Raw genomic sequence first — 21,844 nt, forward strand, 5'->3', positions numbered from 1 at the left:
CGATCGGTTGTCACAGCTCTGATAATGTCAATATAAAAGGGCAACACGCAAAGAAAGTCGAGGAGTCGGGAAAAGTTGAATATAGCACGGAGGTTCGGTGCTGAGATGATATGCAACAGTAATTCGAGTGTGAACTAGAAATGATACACATACGGAGCTAAGAAAAAAAACATGGTCATGCTACAGAGAACCAATATGTCAACATACCACAACCAGACAGGCAGCTTCAACCCCATACACTGCTCGAATAGCTGTCGTATCTTTCAAAATCGCATCCACAGTCCCCAAACACATGGTCACCACCGAAATCAGCAGCGCACCAGTAAAGATCCTTCTCAACGTCCGTCCAATCAACGAATGCTTTCGATCATGCAATATATGCTGAATCTTTTGACGCCAAGTCATATGAGACATGCTAGAATTCGACGAAGTCGACGACGTTGACGTCGGTGACCTCGTTATAGGTATGGCTACAGCCGATAGTCTACGTCGTACTGGAGGGTCGCTTGCATGCGCATTCTCTCGCTCATCTGATGAATCCGAGTCCTCCATAAGATCATCATCATAGTCGTCAAGTTCAGGGTTAAATTGGTAGTCGGATGGATGTGGGCTAGGCGGATTGGAAAGTCTGCGGTTCCTCGTGGTAGTGACATTGGCGGTGGAAATGGATGGTGGCTTGGGAACATCAACCCTGTACGGTGACATGAATGTTAGCAAACAGCTGTCTTATAAACAGAAAGCATAAACCCGCTATTCGCTGTGGTTTGACTGACTTTTCTAATTTCCAGTTCCGCCCATCCTGTAAACTCCCCAATGACGCACTGCGCCCTAAGCTCACGCTATTATGACGTTGATTAGAACGCAGTAGAACCATGATGCCTCATAGCACCAACAATAAGGCTGTATATGTTGATTCAGCAAACAAAAAGTATGCTAGAAACTACAATTCGACAATGGACAAAAAAAAAAACGACGAACGACCCAACTGCCATGGGTTCTCAAACAGAAAGTTTTAAAGTTCCTATTGAATGATTTTACCAGTTCCCTGGTCTTTTGGGCTTAGTCAGGCGTCAAAAACGTGCCCCGCTGGATGATGAAAACACTTGCTGGATTTTTGGTCATTTAGATTCTTTCAACTGAGAATACTTTAAATAAACCGACACACTATCACTGGAAATAAGCTGTATCAGATGTATTGAGGCCACTATCCATTTCATATCATTAACATATTCCGCAACTCTATGCTGTACTACAGTTTACATACCCATCATTCTATACTGTACACGAATTGAGTTCTGCCCAAAATACAAATACCATGTATATCCACAAAAACTAGCCTCCTATTCACTAGGCGATGGCTCACTTTCCACCTTTGTCGCAGACGACTCACTACTTGATCTTGGAGCATCAGAACGTGGGTCTTGACTTGGTGCATTGGACGATCCGCCCGATGTCGATGGTTTCCGTTGGTGAACAAGCTGTGGAGGAGGGGCATAGTATCCGGGAGGGAGAGGCATGCCAGATGGCATAGCGGACATGTGAGGATTCATGGAAAAATGAGGGAAACCTGGGGCCATCATCAGAGTTCCACGTCCATCAGGTACCATCATGACGCTCCCTCTTGCATCAGGCATTAGCATAACGCTCGCTCTCCCATCTGGTACCATCATAACACTCGCCCTTGCATCAAAAGGAACACTGTTCAAGGGCGGTAACGTAAGTGCACCGGGCGGCGGTAGCAACCCTGGTGGCATCGTGGTCCCAGGAGGCAAGGGCATTCCCGTCGGGGGCATTGCAGACATCCGATATCCAATTGTCTGACCCATAGCAGGCGTAAAAGGTGTCGGTGGAGCAAAAGTCGACATGGGTCGCACCATCATGTGCGCTCGGAGTGGCATCTCTGGGACCCGTCGTCGACGCTCCTCGGTCAGTGCTCGTTCCTGTACCCACTCACTCCATCTCTTCATATTGATCCCGCTATGATCAAACTCTCCATCCTTTCGACTGTGATCCTCGGCTTTGATCTCGCCGCTGACTTTACGTGTCTCTCCCCATGAGAAATCATCAAAATGCCAAAAGGCGTATAGTGGAAGCACAACCTGCCACAGCGGAAGAGCGACCAAGAAGACCAGGAACCAAAAGATGTAAATCAAACGCTTGACAGTCAACAATATGAGGACTGCTGGTAGTCCAAGAATTGCTGCAAGCATCACGAGGGGAATGATTTGTGGGTCGCTCGACACAAAAGTTTGCACAATTAAATAGATCGTGAAGCCTGTCGCTGCCGGTAAAACCACCGACCCGACCAGTTCCATGAAGATGACAAACTACAACGATAAACACTAGGTTAACAAATCACGATGAGGCAACGAGCATGGAATGTATGATAGCTCACCTGCATACTGAAGCAAAAAGTTCCACAAAGGTCCCGCACCAACACTAATTCCAAGAGGTTATGGATTGTACTGTTAATCCATCGCCTCCTTTGACTCAACAATACAGGGAACGAGTCTGGAACAACAGTCTTGCAGATCGCACGCGGGACAAACACATTTCGTCGTTTTGGGAAGGCCTTCAACATGAGAGTTGTCAAGTACCGATCTTCGCCAAGGAGAAGTAGATTCTTCATATGCAGAGTGTCGACAATATTTTCAGAATACGCTTCCACTACGTCCGGATTTGCTAGAATCGGGACCCATTGACCAGATCGACCCTTGGGAGCTTTGATTCTGTACGCCGAGAAACATCCAGGGAGACATGTTACACCACCAAAGACAGACTCGAATGCCTTTGATAGATGGTGCGAGATGTAGTATTCGTAAACTTGAATCATCGTCACCCAGCTTTGCCACTTGTTATGAATCTTGGTCTCTCCGCACACACCCATGATTTTTGGATCTCGGACCATGCATGCCACAAGGTGCGTAATGGAGTCAGGATAGATTCGAGTATCAGCGTCAACCATAAGGACCGCTTCGTACTTGTCAGGATGCAGGCCGGTAATAGTCCATAGCTTGTGGAAAATATCAAACTCAAGCTCCGTCATCCGATCGTCAAACATGACTTTGGTCAGAAACTGCATTAGCAGCACTTGAGAGTCACGTTTGCCACGGTTGCCGGGCTTCATGACGCCACTGTCGGGGTTCCGTTCCTCTTCGTTACCCACTTTGACCACCAAGATCATAGGGACTTTCCCGTCTTTGCGATTCTTCACTGTCCTCGACATGCTTCGAGAAAGCTTTTGCTGCTTCTCAGAATCTCCGTCAACCCCAGCCTTGTCATCGGGATAGGATACTGACACTGCTCTTTCTCCTTTCTTTCCACCCTTCTGCTTTCCCTCCTTTATGGCATACCGGTACCATCCCGCGTAAACTCGTGCATAATTCTTTCTCTTTGTTCCATTGGCAATCGCAACGTAGCTATAAGCCTCCGGTATTCCTCCCCACCTAGGATCATCATCGCGGAACCGTTCATCAATTTCCATCATATCGATCAAGTACTCGGGGGTAGGTTTCGCTTCTCCAGATCCCTGAACGATTCCGTCTGCAATCACGAACAGAGTCTTATGCGTGGAAGGGTAGTACGCATGGGCGAGGGAGTCAAGAGTGGCGCGTATAGAAGCATACCCTTCCGAATAACAAGGAATCATGACCAATGTGTGCATCAAGGTGGGGTCATTCAAGGCTGGGTCAGCATGGGTGTACGGCGCCGACAGTTGCAGATCCTTGTAGCGATTCCGAATTGCCATGTCGATCTCTGGTACATCCACATCAGGGAGGGTCGGTTGCATCATTGTCCCATTGGGCCCAACAACCGGTTCTCCAACAGTAGAGCGCCGAATGGATGAGTCGGAAGCTTTACGCGCGGGTTGGGTGGGCGCAAATGAACCGACCGAAGATTTTCGTCTCTCCATCGCATTGTGCATATTGTCCATTTGGATAGCGTCCTGGGGTGACGGCGACCTGTTCTCTGCCCCAGCAGCAGCCAATTCCTGTCGACGCCGTCGCAAATCTGCTGCGACTCGTGAGTCCTTATCCCGTTCGCCCAGCTTCCAGCCGATCAAATACTGAAATATGACGGCCAGAATAAAGCGTGCTCCGACTGTCCCCATAATGAATACTAGCGAAATGTACACAAGAACGTCGGATACAACACATCCGAATGTCGTAGAGTCAACTCTCGCAATCCGGAAAATTTCGTCCAGGCAATCGGCTCTATCCTTCAAGCCATTTTTTGATGTGAATACCTTGGTGGCATCTCTTCCTCGGTTCTTTTGTACAATCTGATAAAATTTATCTCCTGCAACCAAATTAAGGTAAGTGCATCAATACCATTCGCGAAAACATATGAGTTACTATACCAAAAAGTTCAGGGGTTTCAGCCAATCGAGAGATATTCAGTACGTTGCTGGATGTCTATCATCAACATACCAATCATGACAGAAGCGCGACAGAAGACTGCATACCCATTATATACAAGTAAATCGGTGCTTGCCTTGACTACATCATAGTCCAAAAAGTAATCCGCTTGCGGTCGGATAGCGGCCAAAGGATTGAAAGGAAGGCCAGCGAAAGGGCATCCAGTGACCTGCCTGTAAAACTGTTACAGAGGGATCTTCACATCGACAGATCAGTAAAGACCCACTGCTTACCCTGCTGCTGGTGGCCACACTCCAGTGAGAGTGCACGGGAACGGTTGTGCGTCTCCGAAAAGCTTTCTACATTTGCCATTGCTGACAGGAAATAAAACACTGAGGTCTTCCCCAGCAACCTTAGAGTTCAAAGAATGTAAAACGATTAAGACATAGCCAAAAAAAAGATGATTTGTCCGCTAGCTTTACCTGAACATAATCTAATACTGGCTGTCGATTACCGTTCAGGATTTCGAGAGCCTTACTCGCATCATACATCTTCCCACGGATGGCAAATGAACTACTCCCCACCAGTTGCTTATAGTTGACATTTTGTCCTATATGTCTACAAGCGACTGCGTTGAAGCCGAATGTCAAAAACCCCACAAAAAGCATACAGAAGCCAATGATGATGCAAAGGGCAATCTTCTCACGGAATGCCATTTGAATCAGTGGGTCCTTGATTCCACTGAATTTCAACAAGGGAGCAGGTAGATAACATGTCAACATCTTCACAGCGACGGTCCAGCAAGTTGTTCTTTGTTTGATTTCCGCTTTGTTACGCCCAAGCGACCGACGGTGGAGTGTGTCATTGCGAGTCAATGTCGAGTGTGCTGATATTCTGCGTTCCAGGTCTCGCCCGGCTCCGTTCTTTCCATGACCACGACTTTGACGAACGAGTGATTTCTTCCGTCGAAGGTCTCCTTCTGACGTATTCGTTCGTGGGACTTGGGTAGATTGCCTTGACGGAGCGGTGTTTGAAGCACGACCTGTTCCTATTGGAGGCCCAAAGGAATTCGGTGGAAGGGGCATCCCAGCAGGATAGGATCCCGGGTCTGCCGTCCGGCTTTTCCTAGTTTTCCCTATGGACGAGAGTTCGGGCAAGTCAGCAAGAGTATATAACCAACCACCTGTTCCCGGGCGGGGTGCGACCAAATTCCGTCCACATGCATCCACATTACCATTGGACGCAATAACTCGTGGACCATGACTTTCCGTATAGCGCACCGGTGCAACTAGCCCCTCCCTTGACTCACTCCGACAAACATTGTGCTCACCATCTTGGCCATTGTCCGGATGCGAAGGCATGTTTCACACGAGAGTAGCTTGGCCCGCTGACAGGCCTGCTGTTTTCTATAGAGAACATGTCAGTAAGGTTGAGTTTTGTGCGGGCAGTCGACATAACCACAATGGAATGCGTACCAGCGAGATCACCAAAACTACCGCGAACCTACCGCGGAATGCCCTATTGGGGGACACAGGGTCAAGGGCGCGGGAGAAGGGATACGCAAGCTGGCCAAACGCAACGGATAACGAAAACAACGCAGGAAAGATGACAATGCTCAGCTACGAAATGTGGATAAAAAAAAAACTGCGAAATCTCCCAAGCGGTTCTGCAGATACAAAAAACTTTAGTCCTTTGCCTCTTTCCGCTCCCAGTGCTAAAAAGCGGTCAATTCCCGACGGTTTGGCTCACGTTTCAAAGCCACCTCTCCCCAACACGTGGTTGAAAATAAACAAAGAACACTTGCGAGTTTTCCAATAGAATACTTGTCAACGTTTGTGAGTTGGGAATATAGGACATTCCACACACTGTATGGGTTTCCAGCTGAGACGGGTTGGTCGATCCCCCCCGTCCGTCTCTGGGCACGCCGGGACTGGCATATGAATTGCTTGACCATCCTTGGATGAAGGAACAAGAGAAACAGAAGTGTGACATGAAACATACATGCCAAAACAGCGCAAAGACAGTGTTGAAGCCCCCCCATTCTCTGTACAAGACTCACAGGAACCGCCGACAAATGTTTAAACATCATCCAAGTCATTTCCATGTAACCGTCTCCGCTCGCTTTATAGGTTACGGTTGAGACACGGCCAACTGTGACATCCCAGGAACCTGTGGATACGAGTGAATGTTTACCGCATCCTTGCGATCAGGCGTCTTGGTGGTCAATACAAGACCGCGGTGCGTTTCCCCAAGGCCATTTTCACGAGAGTACTGAACGAGAGATGTAACCCTATCCCTAACAAAGAGGGGTTGGCTCTCTTTATAACCCTGCTATGGGCAAGCCCCACTGAACTAAGATGACAAGTGATGTACACTACAGGTATCAAGAATGTTGCATGATGTCTTTGGACCTTTTTGATGTGGAGACAGCGAATGGTGCCTGTGATCAAAAGGAGAATGTTGGATTAAGAACCTGTGCATAAGTACTACTTAGAAGGAACCACGTAATGGTTTCTCTGGCTAGGGAACTTTTTTTTCTGTCGAAAATGCTCTTGCGTAGCCCTTACCCTGAGATGCTGGAATTCTCTTTTGAACATGAAAAAAAAAAAAAAATCCACTCAGAGATATTAAGCAATTGATCTTCCCCCAGTATAATCCCACAGTAGGTGTATCTTATCTTGACCTTACTCTTGCCCAAAACACGGTCGAAAACAAGCGCCGCGGTACGCACAGCCAATAAGGCACTTAACAAGCTCTCAGCATATCCTAGCTCGATTACGCAACCGATGCAAGCAATAGTGGTCTTTGATCAATCTTAAACTAGTGACCATGCGTGCCTTTGTTTGCCTGACCTAACTCAGGGTGTTCCCCAGATAAATATTACTGTAGTAAGCAATCATCTTTAAAAGTATCGCCCAAATAACTTGACGTCATGCAAGAAGGGCACGATTGCAAGCCTGATGGACATTCAGGTGAGCGTGCAATTCCTGCTTATGTCATGTCACTTGCTCGCGTCCTTTCATGTGCGCAGCAGGGAATCGATACGGAAAGAGAACACTTCCGTCACCTGTACACAGGCTTTTAAAGTTGAGCCAAAAAAAAAGATGGAGATTGCGAGTATTTGAGCTTTATATTTCTTCCCGATTCCTCTTGACGTCTCTGCCCTACTGTTCTTGCCAGCCGGCGAAAGAGTTTGCATTGTCGTCAACGTACATCTAATTCGTCCCATCCGCAATGGCATCGCTCCAGTTTTGGCTTCAATTGGCTGCGCTTTGCACTCTTCATGTTGTTCAGCTGGTATGTCTGATAACTTTGGTCATCGCGATACAAGCAACCGTCTGGCTAAAGGGCGTCACGCTATGAGATTTCCGCCGCTATTTTCGTTGGAGGGATTGTGGACCAAGCAGAATACGGGCCCAGAATATGGTAAGCTAGAAAGGATCCTTTCAAGTCCAAAACAACATATAAGCTGCTTCCGCAAGGATCCTAAAGCTAAATATATTCGCGTCCATAGCTTGCTCTTTGTTTCAAACTACCGGAATGAAGGCACAGAGTTTATTTTCGAAGCCGAGTCGGGTGCTTGCCATTTTGCGGTCGGGTAGGTCCTTGCACTCTCCCTATATGAACTGTTGAGAGCTCCTGACTAACCCGTATATGGCGGCAAGGGTTGGCTCCATCGGTATCGTTTTGGCCCTTATTGCACTCGCATCAACACTTTATTACAATCTAAACCCTACGAGGACCGTACGCACCAAGACCGTTGCTCTCATCTCCGCCATTGTATCATCGCTTTACGCCATCTTGCTGCTGATTACTGTCTCAATAGTCTCCGTCGGTCTAACCAACACCTGCCGGCAATTTGAGAACGTCCAGAGACACTCTTGCACGGACGTGTTTGCCACCGGATTCTTCTACGAAGGCATTGTCGATAGGCTCTACAGGAAAAGCTTGAACGTTGTCTGGATTGCTGTCTCCGCTGGTTGGATTTCAGTGGGGACCTGGGTATTGTACGCAATTGTGGAATGGTGGACTTGGAAATTTAGGATGAACAAGTGGTGGTGAGATCTGCGGAAATTAACATCAGAATGTCCATATTTTGTACGTATGTAGTTGTGAAAATATGCCTTTTGTCTAACATGTCTGTTCCATATTTCATTCATTATCCGGGCAATACAATAGTCAGTGCTTATTGTCTTCTTGCATTCCCTTTTGCTGTCTAATTTGTTTAACCCAACGTCCCCGAGGTTTGTTTTCCAACTTTACACGACTATTTTCTCTTTCTCGCACCCTCTTCGGTAAACATCCCACCGCTTTCAACGAACTTTTTAATCTCGGGAATACTTTGCACAACAGGTTCGGGAATAGCAAATAGAAGCGTGACTGTTGATTCCATTTCCTGAAGTCGGGCTTGCGCCGTTGCACGCATACTCGCGAGGTAAACCAGCAGCGTACTGGCTACCGATATAGCAAAAAGGACAATAATAGCTGTTTTTGCAACGCTATTGCTGTGGCGGGAAACGGATCGTACATATTAGCTTTCGGTAGCTGCACATGGAATCCAAATCCCCACCCACCCGCTAATGATAATGTTTTGAAAAATAGTGTCGACTTTGTTCAGGTTTGTATTAAGGCTTGCCGATAGTGTAGAAATAAAGTTGAAAGCGGAATCGCTCGTGGTGACATTGCTAACTTTGACTCTGTTAAGAAAATCCGTCGCTTCATTAATGAACCATTCAATCTGCGCGTCGAGTCCAATAGTCAGATTTCCGCATGCAGGTTGGCAGGGGGCAGAGGTAAGGGTAAAGGTCTGTAGATCCGGGATTGTCGTCGTCGCAATGCAGTTCACGCCTGTTACAGAGTCGTGATGAAGGTTGATCAACTTGGTCAGACGATCGTCTAGCCACATGATTGGAGCGTTTGGCAACCAAGTAGTAGGGTCGAAGTAGATACACTGAAGAATTTTAAGGTTGGAATGATCTTCATTTTCCTCATTATCGAGCACGGTAACATACCTCTGCTGCAAGCATGACAACCGCTTGCATTAAGTATCTTCTGCTGTTTGTGTAATTCATTGTCGCTGCATACGAAATAGACATCATCGCTCGATACTGTGGGGAAAAATCAGTTCCCATAGTAGGAGGAACAAACTTGATAATACTCACGATTGGAACGATCAACAACGCAGTCGCTGGCAAGCCTAATAGAATTAAGCCCGCTAAATACCGAATGAAATGCTTCTTGATTGGACTCTTATTCACCACGTCTTCATCAACAGTCATGTTCATCAATTGCCTAGCGGCGAAGTTGCCGTTATTGCCCTGTTGCTCATCGTTATTCTTTCCATCTTCTTTATTGCCTGCAGTTGTTGTCATTTCGTCGGCAATGCTCTCAATCTGAAATGAAAAATTAGAAACAACAGTATCGTGAATGGCCGATAATCGCTAATTACCTGCTCTTCAACATCTGTCAGCATATGCATGAGGGGTTTTTTGGGCAGCAGAGCGAACATTTTCAGAGTTCGGATTTGCTCGTCACTTGTCTGATTCATCATCGGAAGTAAAACGACATAGGCCCACCCCAACATTGTCACAACCAGCAGACCGCACAAACTGTAGAGCACATACTAGAGTAATATTTTGGGGTGAATATTACAGCTCTATTTTGAGACTTTGAATTCAAGGTACATACCACACTCTGCATGGTTCCATTTATCCACTTTTGCTGGCCCCCGCTACTCGCACTCTCAAAGGCAGGACCGACAACGATAGCATTATCAAGAAAGAATCGAACACGATTGTCCTCCAGCTGACTCGTATTGTAAAAATTCCAGCCTTGTGGATGCCATCTTGGTTGGTCAATGTGCAGAGCGAAAGCACGAACATCCATACGTACTCTGTTGACCCAGTTCCACGCCGTATTGGTATACAAGTTTCACAAGTTGGTAGGCATTCATATACTGAATCTTTTTAATCGAAATAGGTAGCTGCGACATCTAGAGCCACAAGATGTCAATCACTGTTTCATCCTCCCTCTATTCGCTTGTCTTACCGTCACCGCAATCGTTGCCGGGTCGTTATAGAATCCTGCAAGATAGGAAACGTAATACGTTGTGAAGTTTCTCATTAACGACGCGATAGAAGTCTGTGCGTCAGCAAAACGAGTACGCAGTTGCGGTACACCTTCAGGCGCAACAAAGGCTGGCTGTACGAAGGTGCGAACATTTTGCACAGCCAATGTTGCAGCACGGGAGAGCCGAGTGACGCGAGCGAAACCGGAGATGTTGTCTTCAGCAGATTGAAAGGACCAGATTCCGACGGCAATTGTGGTAATCACGATGAAGAGGTAGATTGCTAGGCCTAATTTCTGTCGGCGATCCAGGATGTAGACTGGCGCTTTGAGCCGGGATTGGAGCTGGGCTCTGTGGTAGGCCTGAGCGGATATCACAAAAATGTGAGCACCTGCTGCCACAAGAAGAACTTCAAACCTCGGTTCTAGCCCTCTCACCTTTTTTCTCTCCTCTCTTTCTGACGACTGATAAAGTAGAAAACACGCAGAAGTGTTAACACTTATGGAATTCTGCAACTCACCAAAGAAGAATATTTACCCTTGTGCTGGGAACTGATTCACTGGGAGCCGGCATTTTATCGGCCCTTGCAGCGGCTTCAGCTATCTCATCTTCTTCTTTGAACGTTCCGTGAAATCCAACCCCTTTGGTGACTTCCTCGTCGTCATCATCGTCGTCATCAACCTGAGTCTTGTCAACGTTCGAGTATCGACGCCGTAGATACGTCTCGGGTTCGATGTTTTCAATTTCAGGGAAGACAATCTCCCTAACAATAGGTTCATCCATATTGGATTCGTCTTGTATTGGCGCATCCGTGGGTTCACTGCCATCCATCATCTTGCTCATGGTTTCCTCCATGACGACGCTGATGTTTGGATCCATCGCCAACGGTCGGGTCCTGTCTCGAAGGCTTGCCTTACGACTAACAGTAGTTTGAGAATTGTATACGGTGTTGGCGCTGCGATGCTGCAAAGAGCTGCGACGAAGGGAGCCAGCCATGGATCCTCGACGAGACTCATTCCGATAGCTGGTGGTAGCCATGCGTGTCTCGAGCTCTTCGATCTCTTCGGCAGCATTTGTGAATTTCGCTGCACCTTCTTTGTCGTTCTTCAGGACCAAAATCAAAAGGCGCGACAATTAGGTAACAGTGTTTTCTGCTCAGAGGATTGACGAGGACAAGTGAAACGAAAGCTTACCTTAATTTGCATCAAAAAGGCGGCATACATCCTCAAAAGCACCTTACTCTTGGGCCATCTCGAAATCAACTTTTTGTAATAGTCAGTAGCCTTCTGTTCCGCTTCACTGATACGCTGGAGGAAGATGGGATACGTCTTCGGGTCCCTTCCGCGTTGGTGCGTGCGAACGTGCGTTAAGAATGCACGTATTTCCAGAAGGGTTGCAAGGTGATTCCGTCTTGCACCATTTTGCATCGTCTGAAACTCGACGTAAGAGGAACTTTTTGACGTAGTTGAATAAGGGTAAGGGTTGCTCATGCAAGGCCTGGACCTGAGGTACACAGTACTTACATGTTCAATGTCGAGGAGTTGAGACCTTCGGTTCGCTTGGACTGCTCAATGATATGATCCTAACAAGATTCCAGTTATTGTTGTGCTTCATCTATCACCTCAGATCGAAATTTCCAAACCTGCATAAAAATAAAGAAGCGAGCATCAAAAGCTGGTTTCAAAGTTTTCGCCTTCTGGATAAAATAGGCGGGCTCTTCATTTCCTGGCGGAGTGTAGTTCTCAAGATACTCGGCGTATCTGGATTCAACACCGGATAGATTAGCGAACGACTGATTTTCGAGGAGGAAACCCATCGAACATACACAAGATTTAACATTGCATCCTTTGGGTACTGACGAAACCCCTCTGCGAAAATCTCATCCATGATAAACAAAGCCTCGTCTGATCGGTTGTTATGGACGAAACGACACGCGATTTCCACTTCAGGTACATTGTTAAATACGCGAATGTCCTATTTACATGTCATGAATCAGCAGAAGATCCTGAACAGTCCGTCAAGTAGTTGAACAATCACCTTTGGCCGAGTCCGTAGTGTAGTAATCGTTTGCAGATTTTCCAACCAATCGCTCTGGCTGTTCTCGGAATCTCCAATAGCCGCCGTTTTGATAATCCGCACCCCACCTTCTTCAGCAAGCTTGCCCATTTGGGGAAGCATTTTCTGCTTCAGTTGCAGCTTTCTATACACTCTGCTGGTAATGCTTTTGAAGGCACTACGACAGGCCAAAACTCCAACGACGAACCCAATAGGCACGGTAATGACCGCGACTATGGGAAGGGCGATGGAGTCTGATCCGATGGCATATGAGATGGCGGCGATAATCCCACTCAAAAAAGCGGCGGAGAAGATTCCGGCCCGCAGTTGGTTGACGGCAGACTTGTAAAAAGGTTGGTAGGCTATCATGAGATACGAAAGAATGGCCGTAATGGGTATCAGCACAGCAAGGCTGAAGCGTGGATCACGCGCGAGTGTGAAAACAGAGGTTAGGATAATACGAAGTACGACATCTGCGACGGTAATAAAGATCAGATATGTTGTAACAGATACAGAACTCTACATGAACTTACATATCGTATCCACCCTAAGAAGAAGAGACCATCATTAGACCGTGGACCAGACTAGTACATGAGCTTAACATGCGACCCACCTTCCGATCGGGACTCGTGCCATGGCCGATTTTCGATTGGGGGTGGTTTCCAGATAAATTGACGACATAACAATGTTGTACGGTACAAAAATGATCATCAGAAGGATAGCAATGACAGTTTCAGCTGTGTATGCTCCCGAAAAGCATTGAACGCTCGGATATTCTATCAACGAGTTATCTGGCCCAAAGCACGTCACTGCAACGAGAAGGACCTCCAGAAACGGCATGAACAAAACGGTGCCGAGGAGTTTGGTGACGAGACGGAGGGTTTTGAGTGCCAGCAATGAAATACCCGCAAACTGCTTGAATAGTTACCAACTGCCACATCAAAAACGGCTTCAAGCTCATCTCGTTGGGCATCTTACCTTGCCACTTTCGAAAGAAACAGCAACCTGTGCGGCGGCTGCAATCGCCACGACAACAAATCCGACCACAATTCCTAACAAGATCAGGTATTGTCCATACTCATGCGGTCGATACGAAAGCGGATTGGTCACATATTGCGCCCATGTTGGCATTCGGCCATAAAACGATGGGTTGTGCGCAAAGGCAATGAGCTACAATGATGATGTTGGTGAGTTGTTGGAACTTGACCTTGAACTCTAGCAGAGATAGTTTTTGTTGCATCTTTGATTTTACCTGGATATCTTCCGTGAACATGATGATGTATGACAACAAATTGTTCACATCGTTGTCTTTCACCATGCTGTACAGCACGGAAAACATGACCTTCTCCATGGCATTCTGGGGTGATGAAGAGCGATTTTCGTCCATTAGCAATATTTCAAATGATGGTTGAGGAGATAGCCTCCAGCTTTCGCTTGTGCCGTGGCAAACAAGTTTCGGTAACTTAACAAATCCCTACATACCCCCAAATACATTCGGCCATCTTTCTCAGCCAGCCCAGAATCGCTCATTGTATTGACTCGGTCGTAGGAAACAATAACCGAAACAAAAATGTCACTTTATCCGACCGTAGCTAAGATAGCATAAGGAAGAAATAATCCTTTAGTGTGGTAACAGGATAGCCAACTCTGTTGAAATAAGTACCGGTCCATCCGAAAAGAACAATGCGACATTTGAGGCGGGACACATATCTCGTAATCCGTCCCATGTCGTATGGGACCCTTCGATTGTGCAGTTGCCACTACAAGGATGGGCACATGCACGTTGACCTGGGTATCAGTTTCCTGAATGCTGAGAAACGATGTCGAACAATAGGAAGGCAGCATTTTCAGATGAGACACTGATGTATGGGGCTCGTCTTTTGTGGCCTCTCGGCTTATCGAACTCGATTGGGGGACATTAAGGTAATGATCTAATTTCTCGGTATTGTTTGGGGCTTCGTAAGTGTCGGTCATTAATCACGGCAAAACGATGGAGGTTATGACAATACATGCCAGAAGAAAGGAACCCTTGGGGTAGACAAGACACGATTAGCTAATCGAACAAGCCACGTACCTGGTAAGTTTGCTTACGTACAGCTCAGCTGTTAGATTGGAAGTAAGCAACATTCAACATGATAATCAATATGAATGTAGGACGCACAGCTGAAAGCGCAAAACCAGGTCTAAAAAGTTATTGGTAAAACAAGAAATCAAGATGTTAGAAGCTACTTTCCAAGCCCATATCGGCTCGGCCCTTAACACGCGAAAGCGCCCCCATGCTCAAGGCCCTGCACTGCCGCTTGTTCAAAGGGTTGGCGAGCTTGAGTCCAAATGACACCATGTTATATCAGCCTCAGACGCCAAAAATAAAAAGACCTGGTGAGACTTAAATTGCTTCACTTCACTTGCCGTAGTAGCAACAATGATGCATACAACTGCCCGCCTTGTCGTAATCACATTGCTCCTACCATGGACTCTTGTCTTTGCCCAAGTTAATGGCCAACAGAAGCCCACAGGCATCGGTGTAGAAGGCCAACCCCAATTTTCCTCGCAAACACTGCCGGATCCGAGCACTTACCAGCATTCAGTCTCTCTGGCGAATGTCGGGAGTGGAAACTATTCTATGGCTTTTGCATTGGAAAATGGGGCGAAGAGCGTGAGGTTTTTGATGATGTTGAGCGGAGTACAATTGAATCGGGTTCGTTTGACATGCATGCCTTGTCATCACCTTTATTAGCGTACCTGACTACTAGTTTGAAACATGGCGATAACACAGGCATGGATGGGCATTGGGTTTGGTTCCTCCATGCTCTCCTCGGGATTCATTATTACACATCTACTCGCAAATGGAAGCGTTGAAATGCACGAGCACACTCATAGAAATCAATATGCTCCGCCAACCAGCCACGAGGATCCTAAGAACTGGGTAATGGAACCGCTGAACGGGGGATACGTCAATGGCATAATGTTCAGTGAATTTCGTCGACCAGTCGATCCGCCGCCGCCGGTCGAATACCCGCACGTCACTTTGTCCTTCATGAGTCCTCAGCATATGATTTGGGCGTATAATCCAGCTTCGAAAATAAACACATTAGGGCATTATTTTACATATCACATGCCCAATGATGGTAAGTATTGCATTCATGGCAATTGTCGTTTTCGGCAGTAAAGATGATTTGGAACCCGCTCAGATAACGGAAATGGCTTGCCCCACCTTCCTAACCAAACCCACGGCGCCCTCCTGGTAGACTACACCCGGGCGACCGTCGAACCCATCCCTCTTAATCCGTACCCTCCCAAAGTGGCTCACGGGTCACTCATGTTCATTGCATGGCTCGTCATACTGCCAATGGGTGCCTTCATCTCCCGATATCTCCGCTTCATTCCGAATTGGATCTATTTCCACCTCACCGCTCAGCTTCTCGGGGTCCTGATCATCATAACATCGTTCGTGGTCATCCTGGCAACCTACATTAATTACAATTATCCCCATGCAATTCTGGGGACGACCATGATTGGGTTGCTGTGCTTACAGCTGTTACTGGGATTAGGGAACCGGAAAATGTTGCGAAGTGTCTTACCGTACTCCCCTCGTCGCCAGTTTATACGCATATTCCATCGAACGTTGGGGTACACTCTACTTCTCGCCGCGATCGCACAAGTAGCTCTTGGATTGCGCATCCTCTTTCCCTTCGAAGAGCGGCGTGGGCTTGCATTCTGGATCGTGTACATTATCGTCGCAGGATTGTGGATCCTTTTGTTTCTTGGGACCGAATTGTACCGCCGACTCTTTTTATCCGTTAAGGATAAGACTGTTCCAGCTCCGGAGGTGGAACAAGGGAACAAGTTCCTTGAAGCAGGAAAGCCCGTTCCGAAAGGGATGACAGAATTGGCAAAGGTGCAGGATGAAAAAGTCTACCCTGATTTACTTTCGTATGATTGGAGATCTCTGGATAAGGCCGTGTCGGATGGGTGCGTTCGAGGTCTTTTCCTTTTGAGTTTGCTAGCGCATTGTTGTGACTTGCTTTCAATGACGAGCAGGGCGATCCTTGTAGTAGCGAACGGACGCTACGTCTACGACGCTTCCCAGTGGCTCCGGTAAGGTCATGCTGTTGTATCGTCCTCTGTATGATCTGGTCTCAAGCAAGCATGATTTTCATCTATTCAATGCAGCTCTCATCCAGGTGGTCAGGTAAAAAGTCCCACAGTTCCACAGCATTATTGGTTCGTCGAGCAATAGCAGTGATATTTTCCATTCTAGATCATCCTCTTGGCAGTCGCGGGAACCGATATATCCAGTGATTATTTTCATGAAGGTTCGTACCTAATCACATTTGGGAGTCCCATTAAGAACGAAAGCAAGTAACAGTCATCAATTTTCAAATATAAAGCCGGATACGATGCAGCGGAATTTACCCCACCTCGTCGCATACCATTACAAAGGGCAGAACGACAAGATGTGACGACTCTGCACGAAAGTATCCCGTCCACCACGCCTTCCAATCTCGCTCCTGATAGTTTGACGTCAATGAGCGGTACAACAGAGTTCATGGAGACATCACACTACTTGACTGAGGAGGACTGGTCCAAAATCGTACGAGCACGTCGAACGCATGTGCATACAAAAGTCGCTATCATGCGCTTGTCGAATTTGCTAGTGGGGGAGTTACATCCTTCTCATAAACGGTGGCAGAAGGCGTTGAACCAGGGGAGCGAGCCTACCCTTGTAAATCAAGATGTTGGGGATGGCAATGACGATGCACAAAACAGATTATTCGATCCAGAGGAGTATCGTCGGTATGCTTTAACATCAAAGACACTCGTCAACCCCAACACTCCTGGCCACCCAATCTTCCGCCTGAGATTCTGTCTTTTGTATCCTTACGAGCGCAGACAAGGCGAGCCAGAAATTATCTATCCTGGGCAAGCAATGGAGATTCAGATTCGCCCACATGCCGATCGAATCCCTTTATCGAGGTACTATTCGCCTGTTCATGGAAATATGATGGCTCTTGAAGTCTTGGTAAAAATGTACCCTGGGGACGGAGTATCCGGATATTTGGGAAAACAGCGACTTGGGGAAAGACAGTTCAAGATTCGCGGCCCGCTTGGGGATCCATTGGTTGGGCCGGAACGCCCGCTGGGGTTTGGCGGGACTGGGGCGGATTGGGTGCCGGAAGATATGCTATTCGTGTGTAAGTATAGAGAGACAACTCTACGGCTAGTAGGCTGGTAGTTGTCAGGAATATCTGTTTGCGAGAGCTCTTGCTAATCCATCTTAAACAGCGGCGGGAACAGGTATAACCCCGTTCCTTCAACTTCTTCAATATCTCTTCCTACCCACATCCGTTCCCCTCCTTGTAAGCCTTCATTTACAAATCCCAGCGTCCGTCCCCAAGGATCTAACTCGCAACTTTTATATCGCAGGCAAATGGTGACTACACCCCCGCAATGTCCGATGAAATTGCTCTTCACGAGGGGGACACTATCGTAGTGCAACATCATTATCTGGACGGATGGGCTCTAGGACGGAACATAACCACGGGTACGGAACTGCATCGACCATCAGTGATAATCAGTATAGAGCTCATTTCCCAATCCCAATGATAAATAGGCGAAGAAGGAGCATTTCCTCTCCCAAAAACGCATCCCCGCACCTCAACGAAATTAACGTTACTCAACGCTGTGCATGCCCCACAAGACATTATTGGAACAGACCTCATCGATGCGGTTCTTCTATCTTACCCTCGGCACCTTCAAGTTCACCACGTTATATCATTGCGCGAGGGTAGTGTGGAGAATGTCAGCGGATTCGTATACAGGGGGCATGTATGTGAGGCTGTCTTGGCACAGGCTGTTTCGAATGAAAGCATGGGGGATGAGGAAAATGAGAGAAGGTCTGGGAGGCATGCAGTCGTGTGTGGACCGCCGCAATTTAACTCGGCGATGGTGGATCAGGTGGGTTCAGGAAATTATTTGGGACAATCTGTTTGTTTATACTGATGCCTTGCTCTCGGAATATGCAGCTCATTTACAAGTTTGGATACCAAAGCACCGATGTCACCATGCTGACCAGCGATTCGCCGTATTGGTATCATCATCTTGAAACTTGTAATGGGTGAGCACTGTCCTTGGAACTGTCGATGTTGGCATCTCTTTTGCGATCTTGGTGACGCGGGCTTGGGACATTCTCAGCACCCCTATGTATATTTTTGCTTTTGTCTACGCCTCATGTACATACTGTAAACAGGTTCTGACCATGTTGGTAAATTGCAATTAGGAGATTTACTGGCAGCTTTCTCTATGCATATTCATATGTGCAGACCCAGGTATATTCGGTATATTTATTATGCAACTCAGTCTTGGATTACCGAGTGGTCTCAGAAAAAAAAAGAGGTTCCTGCCCTCTCAACAGCCAGTATATAAACTTCGCTCAGAAACCCTCACACCTCTTCGGCAATCTTAGAGCTTAATATCCCTCTACAATATTCCCCAAAACAATCCACAACACTTGGTTTTGACATCGAGTTTCCTGTTCGCAGTTTATCAAGTTCATCAAAGAACATTGCGTGAATGCTTGAGAGGGCAGCCTGGACGGGTTGGAAGGAAACGTCCCAGATGTTGTATGCTGAGTGTGCTTTTGGACGTATTTCCTGTGATTGAGTTAGACCAATGTGCCTCTGTGACTCAAATATGAACGAATGACCTACAATTAGGTGGCTGTGCTGATCCTTTCGCCATGACATGCGACTGTCGTCCACAATAAGCGGCTCCAATCCGAATCCATAACCATATCCTTCTCCCTCCTCCTTCGGTAGCGCACCCTTTTGTTCCTCCTCCCACAAGTGCCAAAATCCATACAGACTAGCCAAATCTTTTGGAGGTGGGAGAGCGCCCTTGTCTCGTGACGATGGTTCCGCAGATTTCCTGCCCTGCATTTGTTTCAAATGCTCATATTCGCTTCGTGCAGAGTATGCCGTTCCAGTAATACGCAGTGCAGAACCGGCTGGTACGTCGTTCAGAATCTCACAGACTTGTTGGACGTACTCTTGGTCTCCTATTGAACAAAGGCTGATTTCAAATCTTTCCTTGGCCCAATCAAGGAAAGCAATGACGGACGAAGAGAGTACGACTTGCATTCCGCGACGCAAGGTTACCACACGGGATTCCGGAACTGTTTGAATGAGATATTAACTTGTGATCATCAAAAAATGTATCTTGCTAATGCGTACTTAATGGTACTTGTTCTCGTGGTAAAGCTTTTGGCTCAGGGCCCACAGCCCGGAGAATAGTATCGTCAATGTCAAGGACGAGGGGGAGCTTGCGATCGAACAGCATTTTATCAACCTGCTGCCGTAGCGCCTTGCGAATGGCACCGGCCGGTATAAAGTAAGCAAAGATCCTAGGTGACGGAAGGAAATAGCATAAGTTTCTAACGGCTTAGTAAAGTCACAATCCAGCCGATCAGACTTACTTTCTATTCAACTTGTCTCGTGAAGGCTTCAGGTGCATCTCCCATTCCCTGTCAGTTCCCTTCTCCTTGATATTTACATGAACAGTCTTTCTCAATCCGGCCAAATCCTTCCAAAAGTCACTATCTGGTTCCGGCCACTTGAAGACAAGCCGATGCTGGCTACCGTAATGACCAAGTTGACCAAAGCTGCTGAAAAACGAACGCGGGAGGGGTTTTTGAACTTGGAATGTAGAAGCTAGCAGAAATGTTTCGTTGAATGATATCGTGCTGACTTCGTGCAAGGTTAATGTACATGGTGTGTTATATGGTGCGGGTAATATGAGAGTTGGTGAATAGGGCGGAAGTCGGGATTGAGAGGAAAACTCGATATACGTGGGAACAGGAGTTGGAACCACCGGTTGCTCATCAACGGCTGGAAGATGCCAATGAGGTTAATGCAAACAAGATTAAGGGACCCAGCGGAACTCTGAAGGATTGGTGTACCTGGTGTAAGAGTAGACTGGGTTATCGGTGCCATAAGGCCATCCAACCCTCCTGGAACTTGGTGATTCTGTATCGTGGCATTTATAGCTTGTTGTGGTTGCATGTATGTTTGCAAACATGATACCAGGCTACACACATACTGTTGAAAAATGGAGAATAAACTGGTAAGGCAATGAAGACACTGATGGGACTGATGTCTTGCATGCACATGGCTATGACTGGAGATGGACGATCATGTCCATCTTTCGACAGTACACTGCCAAGATATGTCGACGTAGGGAGTGGATACGACTCCCAATGTTTGGGTATGTAAAGTCAATCCAGCGCGTTTTCTCCCCAAGTATTGGATATGCTGCTCCAATCCAATTGCAATGGCAAGGCTCCTTCATTTTGTGCATCAAGATATGTAAAGCGCAAACTCACCTCCAGTTGACGTTGTGCGTCGTCGGGCGACACAACTGGGGACAAAAGAGGCAAGTTGGTCGTCGGCGACATGGCTTGACCTTTCTCTGCCGTACCATCTATATTCAGCGGAGTGCCAATTTTTCCCGAAGCTGCATGACGGACAGTTGGAACATGCGGGTAATGTTCATGGCGTGGTGAAATCGCTCTGTATGGTTTGAAATGCTTTTTGCGTGATGACCCAGTAGTGGCTTGTTGCGCTTGAGCATGCGTGCGAGCGGCGAGCTGCCGTCGATCTGAAGGTGGTCGTTGGTGTAGGTGAACGGTGCCGTTGGGAAGAGCTCCCCGATGCGACCGTGGTTGGTGACCGACGGGTCCCGCAGCCCAACCGCGTCGATGATCCATGGCGTGTAAAATGGGTAAAGGGCCAAAAGGACGGGGCCAAGACGAAAGAAACAAAGAGTGCAGGGAAAGACGCCTCAGCACCGACCTCGCTCGGCGAAGCAGACCAAATATGCCTTTTGTAGTGTTCACCGCTGTTTGGGCTGCCGAAAAGTTTGCGGCTCCAAAGGAATACGGCACAGGTGGGGCTCGTATCAAAAAATGCCAAGAGGGGATGTAGAGTGCCTTACACTCAAAGGCAGCAACAACAGGCTGCGCGCAGTCAATGAGAAGCTACTGCAGCGCCTACTTGACAGCTTACTGAACGCCCACAAGTTCTCTCAACAGAGACCTCGAATATCAAATCTGCTGTCAAGCAAATATACGCCAGAAAGCTTTTTGTAGAGTCCCGGATTGCACACGCAGAGAGTCCAACCCTCCTTTTTCACCTTTTTGCTTAAAAAACAAACACGGTAATTTGGGATGCTCTTGCTCCCCCTAGTCTTTTTACTTTTGAGCACTTGTATATTCCTTTTGGGACCACAGCAAACCGTTGGGTCAGAAAGGAGAGAAAGGCCGAAACCCAAAAGACTTTATAAATGCTCAGTTTACACACGTGATAAA

At 47.2% G+C, this 21,844-nt stretch overlaps 6 protein-coding genes across 7 annotated transcripts; 2 read left to right on the forward strand and 4 right to left on the reverse strand.

Moving 5' to 3' along the window:
• Positions 1-198: 198 nt before the first annotated feature.
• SPPG_00876 (uncharacterized protein) lies at positions 199-1,001 on the reverse strand (the record flags this gene model as incomplete). The annotated part of the gene is made up of 2 exons (XM_016749204.1): positions 774-1,001; positions 199-691 (listed from the first exon to the last, which is right to left on the reverse strand). The coding sequence occupies exons 1-2, from the start codon at positions 872-874 to the stop codon at positions 199-201; spliced, it is 594 nt and encodes a 197-aa protein (XP_016611426.1). The 5' UTR covers positions 875-1,001.
• Positions 1,002-1,169: 168 nt separating this feature from the next.
• Positions 1,170-6,064, reverse strand: SPPG_00877. 2 transcript variants are annotated; one of them, XM_016749205.1, is made up of 8 exons: positions 5,834-6,064; positions 5,689-5,764; positions 4,841-5,493; positions 4,652-4,770; positions 4,466-4,591; positions 4,361-4,407; positions 2,396-4,299; positions 1,170-2,327 (listed from the first exon to the last, which is right to left on the reverse strand). In XM_016749205.1, exons 2-8 carry the CDS (start codon positions 5,717-5,719, stop codon positions 1,341-1,343), a joined length of 3,867 nt encoding a protein of 1,288 aa, XP_016611427.1. In that variant the 5' UTR covers positions 5,720-5,764; positions 5,834-6,064; the 3' UTR covers positions 1,170-1,340. The 2 variants fall into 2 exon arrangements, with proteins under 2 accessions (XP_016611427.1, XP_016611428.1); XM_016749206.1 differs by having other exon boundaries at positions 5,593-5,764.
• A 1,343-nt stretch (positions 6,065-7,407) lies between these two features.
• On the forward strand, positions 7,408-8,555 carry SPPG_00878 (uncharacterized protein). The gene is made up of 4 exons (XM_016749207.1): positions 7,408-7,655; positions 7,723-7,784; positions 7,873-7,956; positions 8,024-8,555. The coding sequence occupies exons 1-4, from the start codon at positions 7,593-7,595 to the stop codon at positions 8,418-8,420; spliced, it is 606 nt and encodes a 201-aa protein (XP_016611429.1). The 5' UTR covers positions 7,408-7,592; the 3' UTR covers positions 8,421-8,555.
• On the reverse strand, positions 8,483-14,187 carry SPPG_00879 (uncharacterized protein). The gene is made up of 21 exons (XM_016749208.1): positions 14,144-14,187; positions 13,963-14,072; positions 13,733-13,837; positions 13,459-13,650; positions 13,094-13,392; positions 13,014-13,027; positions 12,463-12,953; positions 12,251-12,399; positions 12,068-12,185; positions 11,949-12,007; positions 11,619-11,877; positions 10,963-11,529; positions 10,863-10,889; positions 10,407-10,787; positions 10,251-10,350; positions 10,047-10,189; positions 9,808-9,981; positions 9,521-9,751; positions 9,371-9,466; positions 8,933-9,309; positions 8,483-8,863 (listed from the first exon to the last, which is right to left on the reverse strand). The coding sequence occupies exons 2-21, from the start codon at positions 14,008-14,010 to the stop codon at positions 8,626-8,628; spliced, it is 4,068 nt and encodes a 1,355-aa protein (XP_016611430.1). The 5' UTR covers positions 14,011-14,072; positions 14,144-14,187; the 3' UTR covers positions 8,483-8,625.
• A 709-nt stretch (positions 14,188-14,896) lies between these two features.
• On the forward strand, positions 14,897-18,783 carry SPPG_00880 (uncharacterized protein). The gene is made up of 11 exons (XM_016749209.1): positions 14,897-15,178; positions 15,257-15,608; positions 15,672-16,452; positions 16,522-16,578; positions 16,654-16,672; positions 16,742-16,796; positions 16,872-17,675; positions 17,767-17,840; positions 17,908-18,025; positions 18,095-18,438; positions 18,507-18,783. Exons 1-11 carry the CDS (start codon positions 14,903-14,905, stop codon positions 18,600-18,602), a joined length of 2,976 nt encoding a protein of 991 aa, XP_016611431.1. The 5' UTR covers positions 14,897-14,902; the 3' UTR covers positions 18,603-18,783.
• A 14-nt stretch (positions 18,784-18,797) lies between these two features.
• On the reverse strand, positions 18,798-21,831 carry SPPG_00881 (uncharacterized protein). The gene is made up of 6 exons (XM_016749210.1): positions 20,861-21,831; positions 20,438-20,576; positions 19,955-20,366; positions 19,713-19,882; positions 19,191-19,654; positions 18,798-19,133 (listed from the first exon to the last, which is right to left on the reverse strand). The coding sequence occupies exons 1-6, from the start codon at positions 21,242-21,244 to the stop codon at positions 18,924-18,926; spliced, it is 1,779 nt and encodes a 592-aa protein (XP_016611432.1). The 5' UTR covers positions 21,245-21,831; the 3' UTR covers positions 18,798-18,923.
• Between the last annotated feature and the right edge of the window lie 13 nt (positions 21,832-21,844).

This window comes from Spizellomyces punctatus (assembly GCF_000182565.1).
Source record: "Spizellomyces punctatus DAOM BR117 chromosome Unknown supercont1.2, whole genome shotgun sequence".
NCBI lineage: Eukaryota > Fungi > Chytridiomycota > Chytridiomycetes > Spizellomycetales > Spizellomycetaceae > Spizellomyces > Spizellomyces punctatus.

What these genes read in the sequence shown, in the direction of transcription:
- SPPG_00881 (XM_016749210.1), bottom strand. Translation starts at nt 21,244, where the DNA reads ATGGATCATCGACGCGGTTGGGCTGCGGGACCCGTCGGTCACCAACCA. An exon ending in CGAGACAAGTTGAATAGAAA is followed by an intron (nt 19,883 to 19,954) that starts GTAAGTCTGATC and finishes TCCGTCACCTAG; the next exon opens with GATCTTTGCTTACTTTATAC. An exon ending in ATCAGCACAGCCACCTAATT is followed by an intron (nt 19,134 to 19,190) that starts GTAGGTCATTCG and finishes ACTCAATCACAG; the next exon opens with GAAATACGTCCAAAAGCACA.
- SPPG_00878 (XM_016749207.1), top strand. Translation starts at nt 7,593, where the DNA reads ATGGCATCGCTCCAGTTTTGGCTTCAATTGGCTGCGCTTTGCACTCTT. An exon ending in GAATACGGGCCCAGAATATG is followed by an intron (nt 7,785 to 7,872) that starts GTAAGCTAGAAA and finishes TCGCGTCCATAG; the next exon opens with CTTGCTCTTTGTTTCAAACT. An exon ending in GCTTGCCATTTTGCGGTCGG is followed by an intron (nt 7,957 to 8,023) that starts GTAGGTCCTTGC and finishes TATGGCGGCAAG; the next exon opens with GGTTGGCTCCATCGGTATCG.
- SPPG_00879 (XM_016749208.1), bottom strand. Translation starts at nt 14,010, where the DNA reads ATGAGCGATTCTGGGCTGGCTGAGAAAGATGGCCGAATGTATTTGGGG. An exon ending in CACTACGGACTCGGCCAAAG is followed by an intron (nt 12,400 to 12,462) that starts GTGATTGTTCAA and finishes ACATGTAAATAG; the next exon opens with GACATTCGCGTATTTAACAA. An exon ending in AAAGAGAGGAGAGAAAAAAG is followed by an intron (nt 10,788 to 10,862) that starts GTGAGAGGGCTA and finishes ATATCCGCTCAG; the next exon opens with GCCTACCACAGAGCCCAGCT.
- SPPG_00880 (XM_016749209.1), top strand. Translation starts at nt 14,903, where the DNA reads ATGATGCATACAACTGCCCGCCTTGTCGTAATCACATTGCTCCTACCA. An exon ending in GGAAGATATGCTATTCGTGT is followed by an intron (nt 17,676 to 17,766) that starts GTAAGTATAGAG and finishes CATCTTAAACAG; the next exon opens with CGGCGGGAACAGGTATAACC. An exon ending in ACTCGGCGATGGTGGATCAG is followed by an intron (nt 18,439 to 18,506) that starts GTGGGTTCAGGA and finishes CGGAATATGCAG; the next exon opens with CTCATTTACAAGTTTGGATA.
- SPPG_00877 (XM_016749206.1), bottom strand. Translation starts at nt 5,719, where the DNA reads ATGCCTTCGCATCCGGACAATGGCCAAGATGGTGAGCACAATGTTTGT. An exon ending in CAGTATTAGATTATGTTCAG is followed by an intron (nt 4,771 to 4,840) that starts GTAAAGCTAGCG and finishes TTGAACTCTAAG; the next exon opens with GTTGCTGGGGAAGACCTCAG. An exon ending in CTTTTTGCTTCAGTATGCAG is followed by an intron (nt 2,328 to 2,395) that starts GTGAGCTATCAT and finishes TTATCGTTGTAG; the next exon opens with TTTGTCATCTTCATGGAACT.